This window comes from Gadus chalcogrammus, chromosome 9 (genome assembly GCF_026213295.1).
Source record: "Gadus chalcogrammus isolate NIFS_2021 chromosome 9, NIFS_Gcha_1.0, whole genome shotgun sequence".
Classification (NCBI taxonomy): Eukaryota; Metazoa; Chordata; class Actinopteri; order Gadiformes; family Gadidae; genus Gadus; species Gadus chalcogrammus.
This window is the reverse complement of record NC_079420.1, coordinates 23,541,138-23,550,839: the sequence shown is the minus strand read 5'-3', so window position 1 is coordinate 23,550,839 and position 9,702 is coordinate 23,541,138. Positions and strand designations below refer to the sequence as shown.

General features: G+C 44.2%; 1 protein-coding gene across 1 annotated transcript; it reads left to right on the top strand.

Annotated features, from left to right (window-relative positions):
* Positions 1–9,691, top strand: LOC130388790 (aromatase). The gene is made up of 10 exons (XM_056598318.1): positions 1–78; positions 579–739; positions 1,381–1,531; positions 7,026–7,180; positions 7,418–7,594; positions 7,860–7,974; positions 8,048–8,162; positions 8,560–8,722; positions 8,834–9,075; positions 9,169–9,691. The coding sequence occupies exons 2-10, from the start codon at positions 601–603 to the stop codon at positions 9,436–9,438; spliced, it is 1,527 nt and encodes a 508-aa protein (XP_056454293.1). The 5' UTR covers positions 1–78; positions 579–600; the 3' UTR covers positions 9,439–9,691.
* Positions 9,692–9,702: the final 11 nt, after the last annotated feature.

Below are 9,702 nucleotides of genomic sequence, written 5' to 3'. Positions count from 1 at the left end.
GGTAGAAGGATCCTCACGCAGGTGGCCCATTGCAGAAACAGCAGCTTCTAGCACAAGGATTATTGTAGAACATGAAAGGTAAATATTCTCTTTTTTTTCACTTTTAACATTTCCAAAAAACAAAAAAACACAACATTTGTAATCAGTTAAGTGGAGTTAAGTATAAAGTACAGACGATGTATTGTTTTTGATCATATCAATCTTGGAAAACTCAAGGTTGCAAAGGCAACTGCAAGGGAAAAATGGCGTTAGTATGTCTACTAGTATGCTACACCTGGGAACCAAAGGGTGGTGATTTGAAAAAGCAGCCCGCCGTGGGTGTGTTATAGTTCCACTGGATGCACCTCGCAGCACCCTGCTCCTGAAGGCCAGGGCAGATTAAAAGGCAAAGGTCTCCAGAGGCCAAGGCTGTCATCGGATCTTTCCGGGGTTGTAATTTAGTTTGGACTAAATGGATAAGCCCTGTTAACTCCCGGCGCTAGCAGCCAGCCCTGGTTTGTTATTGTTTTTGGTTGAGGCTCATCTCCGGCTAAACCGGTTTGCGTATAATTAGAGGAGTGAAGGAGAGCGGCTGTCAGGTGTGTTCCAGACAGGGAAGTGATGTCTGTGGGGTCCCCGGTCACGCACCCCGCAGCAGAGGGCTCTGTGTCCGGAGCCACCGGCGGGATGCTGCTGCTGCTGTGCCTGCTGCTCTGGGCCACCTGGAGCCGGAGGAGAACCGGCCCTCCATCGCTGCCCGGTAAGACCCCTCTGAGACCATCCTTCAGGGCTCAGCTCAGCTCTCCGGCACGACTAATAAATACATTATGTTACTATATATAGAGAATAATGACTACCAGCAAATCAATACAAGAATCTTCACTCTCTTCCTTGGGAACCTTTGAGGCGACCAGAGGGCTCTGTTCATCAACTCATTTAATCCCCACCCCTTATTAGTCATTTATTATTAATAAACAAATAAGTATTAGTTTATTTGTTATTTATTACTAAGTTATTACTCATAATCTATGGTTTATTAATAAGTTATTACTAATAAACTAATATTAGTACTGGTTTATTAGTAAGTTATTTGTAATAGACTAATTATTAGTTTATTTGTAAGTTATTGGTAAGTTATTAGCAAGAAATGCACCCTCCACTTTGCACATGTCATATAAAGAGGCAAGTTTACTTGTAAAACACCGGGATGTACTGCATACTTGTAAAGGAATCTTTTCCTGTAGGCATATTGTCCTCCTCAATGAGACCTGAGCACAGAGCGACAGAGAACCTGCTAGAAGCAGCACACAGGCTTTGGTCTAGAGACCTTGTGCGAGGGCAGCTGGTCTGGGGTTGAAAGGGTAGACTGGCTCCTGAGTCCTGAGTATGTCCCGCTGTCAGGGCCAGCGTTCTGCGGCGGGATCGGGCCCCTCCTGTCCTACTGCAGGTTCATGTGCACCGGGATAGGAACTGCCAGCAACTACTACAACGAGAAGTATGGCAGCCTGGTGCGCGTCTGGATCAACGGAGAGGAGACACTCATCCTCAGCAAGCAAGTTTACTTTGACCACTGTTCATGAGTTGGCCTACATAAGGTGTCTACATGGTATATATATACCATGTAGACACCTTCGGCAAATATTTGTTAATTAAAATACATATGGTGTATACATCCTGATTGTTTATGAGGCTATATATATATATATATTGCATGTTCATGAGATGATCTACATATATGGTGTACGTATCCTGAATGTTGTGGTGTGTATATATGAGGTTAGTAATGTGTGGTCATAATAGCCCAACCCGGAATCACGAACGTTAATCTATTGAAGCGTGTTCCCGAGCACGATAGTCCGACTTTTTGCGTGTTACACAAAACGAAATGTAAACCAATGCATTCTGAATGGGAGTGTTTTAAGACAATTAACGTGCTCCACAAAACGGTACGAGAGAGAGAGAAAGAGAGAGCGGGAGGGACAGAGAGAGAGAGAGAGAGAGAGCGAGAGAGAGGCTTCAGAAAGGGTGTGCGCAGATACAGTGCACCCTAGTTATGTTTATGCCAAAACCTATATATATAATTAGGCTGTGGAAATTGCAATAAGTTAAGAACACAACTTCGCACGTTGAGCACACAGCCGTGTGACTCGTTTATTTTGTAAAAAAGAAAACCGGAAAACAAAGCGTGCTGAAGGTAAACAAATCCAGCATGGTCTGTGACGTCATGAGACGCACGTAATCCTTAGGGACCGCGATCCCTGAACCACCAAGAACGTAAATGACATGCAGTAAACAACAACACAATTGAAAGAACAACACATAACGAAATACTGTAGGTGAATTATGTTACGGTCACTTCAAGGCTATAATTATATTATTTAGAGTGTAATGAGACAATCTATAGCCAAATTATCGAAGATGCCCGAGAATCTTCGGGGATATCAGCATGGGAAATCGGCGAATCAGACCCATGAAGGGGGGGGGGCGGGGGGGGGACACGTTAGTTGAAGGGGGGGGGGGGGGGGGGGACACGTTTGTTGAGGGGGGGGAGACACGTTTGTAGGGGGGGGGCACGCTCGACAACGAGAGTTGGTTTTTATTGAACGCTCGACAACGAGAGTTGGTTTTTATTGAACGAGACTTCAACACGGAACAGCTGCACGAAACGATGGTCACGTCACTCTCGGTGACGGTGTCGACAATAATGAACACACGAACAATGTTAATAGAACAACACACAACCACATAACATCCCGAACCCATTAACCCCACTTAATCCTAACAACAAAACAAGTTAACAAAAGCCCCATTTGTCAACTGAGAACCCCAATTCCCAGAATCCCCCGCGGCTCCGGAACACGGCGTAGCTTATATTAATCTTTATTATCTGAATGGGAAATGCAATATTTTAGGACAGATGCACCATTAAACGCGTTTCTAATGACATTTCTAGCGAGAAATGTACATTTTCCTTACATAATCTTCAGTCAGTGAATGTGTATGATCTTTATTAATCTTTATTATCTGAATGGGAAATGCAATATTTTAGGACAGATACACCATTAAACGCGTTTCTAATTACTTTTCTAGCGAGAAATGTACATTTTCCTTAAATAATCTTCAGTCAGTGAATGTGTATGATCTTTATTAATCTTTATTATCTGAATGGGAAATGCAATATTTTAGGACCAATTCACCGTTAAACGTGTTTCTAATAACATTTCTAGCGAGAAATATACTTTTTACTTGCATAATCTTCAGTCAGTGATTGTGTCTGATCTTTAGTTTTATAGTTATTAGGATTTGATCGGCTCGCTCGCATGTTTCAACAACGTCAGGTTGCTTTCGCTAAACTAGCAGCTCACGTGCTTCCTGCGTTTGTGTTATTAAACTGTTACTTTATGTAACTTTTAATGATATCATCTTGTTAGAAACACGTATATCTGAGAGCCAACCCAGTCGCCAAAAGCATACGTTGACAGTGTACTTTTTGTGAACACTGGATTACGTCGCATTTCAACATAAAATAGCGTGTTATACACACACACACACGCACGCACACGCACAGACACACACACACACACACACACACACACAAGCACACACAAGCACACACACGCACGCACAGACACACAGACACAGACACACACACACACACACACACACACACACACACACACACACACACACACACACACACACACACACACACACACACACACACACAGGTCGGCAAAGGGGCGTGACCTCCAACAGTACAGTAAATGTACATAAGACAGAGGTTAGTTTCTAGTCCCCATTTTTTGTGGGATGGAGGTGTACATTTGTGGCTAAAGGTGTGTAGACAGAGCTGGCCTGTGGCCACGTTTTTGAAGTCGGGGGTCAAAAGGTCAAAAGGAGCCGGCACCACGCCGCTTATGAGATAACAAAAAGTTAATGTGTGTTTCTCTCATAACTTTTTGTCATTATTAAAGAGAGGCCTGATTCTCAGATATGCATGTTGGATGGCTAGGGTGTAGGTCTGGGAAGAACTTCAGGCCAAAATCTTGCAAGCGAGCCGCTGGGTGCAGGTGCAACGAGATGGAGCACTTGCTGAGCCTGGACTTTCATAATCTTCGCTCTGTGAATGTAAAGGATGTTTGGTCGGATGTTACGACGAAGAATCATAATGTGAATGGGAATATTCTATAAATCTCTTGATATCATCTTTCGTCTCAACACTTCTGCTGCAGCCACTTAAAGTCTCACTCCGAGAACCTTAAAATATGAATCAATCCATTAGAAGTATGAAAATATCTTCCCGGTGGTGCAACAGAGCAAACAAGGTGTCCTTTGACATCTACGTTTCGAGACGATTGCAACAGTGCCACACATGATCATATTTGAATATGTTTCGGGGTAGTAATTAGCTGTCAATTTTGGAGGCCTTTATCAATAATGACCAGCTATAGATTTACTTCCCGATGGAGATTTTTGACAAATTACATGTTAATTAGCATCTACACGTTAAGCTGAGTCCAATGAGATCAAGCTCGGCCTCTTGCTACACCGAAATCATGTCCTAGACCTAGGTGTACCATGTAAAACACATGTTACCATTAGCTAGAGTGTCGTTCTTGGTGTCATTGGACTCAGCTCAACGTGTAGATGCTAAATAACATGTCATTTGTGACAAATCTTTATCGGGAAGCAAATCAATAGCTGCTCAGTATTGATTAAGGCCTCCAATTTCGACAGCTAATTATTACCATTAAACATGTTCGAATATGCTCATGTGTGGCACCGTTGCAATCTCCTGGAAGCGTAGATGTTGAAGGACACCTTGTTCGTCCTCTTACGCCACCGGGACGATATTTACATGCTTCTGATTGACTAATGAATTGATTCAGCTATTCCCCCAGAAGTCTGGGGTCAAAAGGTCAAAAGGAGACGGCACCACGCCGGGGTGGATCCAGATCTCGGGCAACAGCGCAGGGTTGCCAGGTCCTGCAAAAAACGTGCCCCCCACATACCGTTCAAAATCCACCCAAAATGTCCTAGAAGCATCCCAAATAAAAAATGATATTATTGGCCATTTTGGCCAACGTTTTGAAAGTAATAATATTTGAGGGAATATTTTTTTGTTGTTGTTTTAGCAGCGAAATGCACCGTGTGCGTGTGTGCGTGTGTGTGTGTGTGTGTGTGTCTGTGCCTGTGTGTCTGTGCGTGCGTGTGTGTGCTTGTGTGTGCTTGTGTGTGTGTGTCTGTGCGTGTGCGTGCGTGTGTGTGTGTGTATAACACGCTATTTTATGTTGAAATGCGACGTAATCCAGTGTTCACGAAAAGTACACTGTCAACGTATGCTTTTGGCGACTGGGTTGGCTCTCAGATATACGTGTTTCTAACAAGATGATATCATTAAAAGTTACATAAAGTAACAGTTTAATAACACAAACGCAGGAAGCACGTGAGCTGCTAGTTTAGCGAAAGCAACCTGACGTCGTTGAAACATGCGAGCGAGCCGATCAAATCCTAATAACTATAAAACTAAAGATCAAACACAATCACTGACTGAAGATTATGCAAGTAAAAAGTATATTTCTCGCTAGAAATGTTATTAGAAACACGTTTAACGGTGAATCGGTCCTAAAATATTGCATTTCCCATTCAGATAATAAAGATTAATAAAGATCATACACATTCACTGACTGAAGATTATGCAAGTAAAAAGTATATTTCTCGCTAGAAATGTTATTAGAAACACGTTTAACGGTGAATCGGTCCTAAAATATTGCATTTCCCATTCAGATAATAAAGATTAATAAAGATCATACACATTCACTGACTGAAGATTATGTAAGGAAAATGTACATTTCTCGCTAGAAATGTAATTAGAAACGCGTTTAATGGTGCATCTGTCCTAAAATATTGCATTTCCCATTCAGATAATAAAGATTAATATAAGCTACGCCGTGTTCCGGAGCCGCGGGGGATTCTGGGAATTGGGGTTCTCAGTTGACAAATGGGGCTTTTGTTAACTTGTTTTGTTGTTAGGATTAAGTGGGGTTAATGGGTTCGGGATGTTATGTGGTTGTGTGTTGTTCTATTAACATTGTTCGTGTGTTCATTATTGTCGACACCGTCACCGAGAGTGACGTGACCATCGTTTCGTGCAGCTGTTCCGTGTTGAAGTCTCGTTCAATAAAAGCCAACTCTCGTTGTCGAGCGTTCAATAAAAAACAACTCTCGTTGTCGAGCCCCCCCCCCCCCCCTACAAACGTGTCTCCCCCCCCTCAACAAACGTGTCCCCCCCCCCCCCCCTTCAACTAACGTGTCCCCCCCCCCCCCCCCCTTCATGGGTCTGATTCGCCGATTTCCCATGCTGATATCCCCGAAGATTCTCGGGCATCTTCGACAATTTGGCTATAGATTGTCTCATTACACGCTAAATAATATAATTATAGCCTTGTAGTGGCCGTAACATAATTCACCTACAGTATTTCGTTATGTGTTGTTCTTTCAATTGTGTTGTTGTTTACTGCATGTCATTTACGTTCTTGGTGGTTCAGGGATCGCGGTCCCAAAGGATTACGTGCGTCTCATGACGTCACAGACCATGCTGGATTTGTTTACCTTCAGCACGCTTTGTTTTCCGGTTTTCTTTTTTACAAAATAAACGAGTCACACGGCTGTGTGCTCAACGTGCGAAGTTGTGTTCTTAACTTATTGCAATTTCCACAGCCTAATTATATATATAGGTTTTGGCATAAACATAACTAGGGTGCACTGTATCTGCGCACACCCTTTCTGAAGCCTCTCTCTCGCTCTCTCTCTCTCTCTCTCTGTCCCTCCCGCTCTCTCTTTCTCTCTCTCTCGTACCGTTTTGTGGAGCACGTTAATTGTCTTAGAACACTCCCATTCAGAATGCATTGGTTTACATTTCGTTTTGTGTAACACGCAAAAAGTCGGACTATCGTGCTCGGGAACACGCTTCAATAGATTAACGTTCGTGCGCAGGAGCACGCAATTGCGTGATACCGGGTTGAATAGCCTGTGGTCCTGAGCAGGTCCACTGCGGTGTACCACGTCCTGAAGAGTGCTCACTACACTGCCCGCTTCGGCAGCAAAAGGGGGCTAGAATGCATCGGCATGGAAGGCAGAGGGATCATCTTCAACAGTGACGTTCCCCTCTGGAAGAAAGTGAGGGCATATTTTTCTAAAGGTGAGCCGGCCATGCCTCAGAAGATAGATCTAGTGTATGTTGTAGTGGATTCAAGACACATAGTTGGCCAAAAAAAGAATATCCCATCTCTTTTTCGCTCGTTGCACAGACATGCACCCCTGCTTGCTTACTCGCTTGCATGCAGAGACGTCAGTTCTTCAATTCAGAGAAACTCAAAGAAACTAACCACTACGTCAGATTGCCTGTTGTTGTGTTATGGTGGGCTTGCCTCCACAGCTCTGACGGGCCCCGGGCTCCAGAGAACCGTGGGGATCTGTGTTCGCTCCACGGCAGAGCACCTGGACCGGGTGCAGGAGATGACGGACGCCTCCGGCCACGTGGACGTCCTGAACCTGCTGAGGTGCATCGTGGTTGACATCTCTAACCGGCTGTTCCTCAGGGTGCCCCTGGATGGTCAGTAGCAGAGCCCCCCCTCAGCCAGACGTTAAGGTCTCTGTTTAGAGGGTTTTATAAAGGAGGAAGCTGATTACAACTGAGTACAATACAACTTATGTTTACCTAATAAGGCTTAGCTACTATAATAGACCTGATCTTTACATTACATTTATTTTTCATTCTATAGAAAAGTTTCTGTGTACGCTTTGTAGTGTATATTTCAGTTAGTAATTAATTTCTTGGGATTAATAACATTAATTTATTCTAATCTTTCTCAATTCAGAGAAGGAGCTTCTATTGAAGATTCACAACTACTTTCAGACCTGGCAATCAGTTCTGATCAAGCCCGACCTGTTCTTCAAAATCGGATGGTTTACCAATAAGCACAAGAAAGCAGCGTAAGGCCTTTGCACAGCACAGGTATGGATGATTCTTGAAGCTCATGCATTTCATGGGTTTGTTTGTCAACAGGAAAGAACTCCAGGATGAAATTGAGAACCTGATTGAGATGAAAAGGAAGACACTGGCTGAATCTGAAAAGCTGGATGATCACCATGACTTCACGTCAGAACTCATCTTCGCTCAGGTCTCAATAACATGACACCGTTTGTTCACAGCCTTTTTTTGGTCTTATTCTGAAATTCTGGAAACCTTTCAGTAAAAGTGTTATGACAACATTTCAAAACCATAGCCCATAATTCAGAGATCTCCCTCGCCCCTATCAGGAATGTCCGACCATCCCAGTGTTGAGAAACCCTGCACTAAACCCTATAAGGCCCACAATGGAAATAAGCCGGCTTTATTGTGTCATCCCTGACTATCTTTAGTGCTATAATGTATGGCACAGGTTGTTGTTTCATATTTTTGTGTCAAGAATGGTCAAATAAAATCAATCAATCAATCAATCAACCAGACAGTATCAGCCCATGTCCTGGGTTTGGTTAACATCTGGATGTCTCATGTTCCTTCTCTCCATTTTCCAGAACCATGGTGAGCTGTCGGGAGATAACGTCAGACAGTGTGTGCTGGAGATGGTGATCGCAGCCCCAGACACACTGTCCGTCAGCCTGTTCTTCATGCTCATGCTGCTCAAGCAGAACCCAGAGGTGGAGCTGATGCTGGTGGAGGAGATGCTCCAGGAATTAGGTGAAGCTCTTCTGGCTAACATCACCAAAATCAGCAGTCTACAGGTCAAACTATCACAGCAAGGCAAGCCTATACAGTCCAATGACCCCTTGATTGCATTGTGATAACCAGGCAGCAAGGAGGTGGAGCACATGGACTTCCAGAACCTGAAGGAGCTGGAGAAATTCATCAACGAGTGTCTGAGGTTCCACCCCGTGGTGGACTTCACCATGCGCAAGGCACTGGAGGACGACGTCATCGACGGCACCAGAATCGCCAAGGGAACCAACATCATCCTCAACATGGGCCTCATGCATCGCACCGACTTCTTCCCCAAACCAAACGAATTCAGCCTGGAGAACTTTGACAAATTGGTGAGTACGGAGAGAGTTATGAACGAAGGACAGAAACCCAGAGTCCTATTTATTGCATGGGTGGAGGCATCTCTCTCTCTCCTCTCACTGCAGGTGCCCAGTCGGTACTTCCAGCCTTTTGGCAGCGGTCCACGCTCCTGCGTGGGCAAGCACATCGCCATGGTGATGATGAAGGCTGTGTTGGTGACTCTGTTGACCCGCTTCACGGTGTGCCCACGGCGGGGCTTCAGCCTCAGTACCCTCCGACAGACCAACAACCTGTCTCAGCAGCCCGTGGAGGACGAGCGAGGTCTCGCCATGCGGTTCATCCCCAGGCCCGGCCGGTGGACCACGCCCACCTCCCCAACGACCGCTGATCAATAGAATGAGGCAGCATGAACCAAGCAGCCATTTTGGTTCCCTGTTGGGTCTCAACAGGGGGCAACTGAAATCCTAATACCGCTGGTTACATTTACTATAGCAACAATTTGGGGATACAGGAGACTGCTATTTGTCAATTTAAAATGTGCTTGAAATAGGAGATTTTGTTTTCTACGTTTATTTCCAATTATTTCGATTTTCTGTAATTTCATTTAAAAACATCATTTAAAAACATATTACTGGTACATACTTAATAAAACTCATATC

What these genes read in the sequence shown, in the direction of transcription:
- LOC130388790 (XM_056598318.1), top strand. Translation starts at nt 601, where the DNA reads ATGTCTGTGGGGTCCCCGGTCACGCACCCCGCAGCAGAGGGCTCTGTG. An exon ending in GAGACACTCATCCTCAGCAA is followed by an intron (nt 1,532 to 7,025) that starts GCAAGTTTACTT and finishes GGTCCTGAGCAG; the next exon opens with GTCCACTGCGGTGTACCACG. An exon ending in GAGGGCATATTTTTCTAAAG is followed by an intron (nt 7,181 to 7,417) that starts GTGAGCCGGCCA and finishes TTGCCTCCACAG; the next exon opens with CTCTGACGGGCCCCGGGCTC.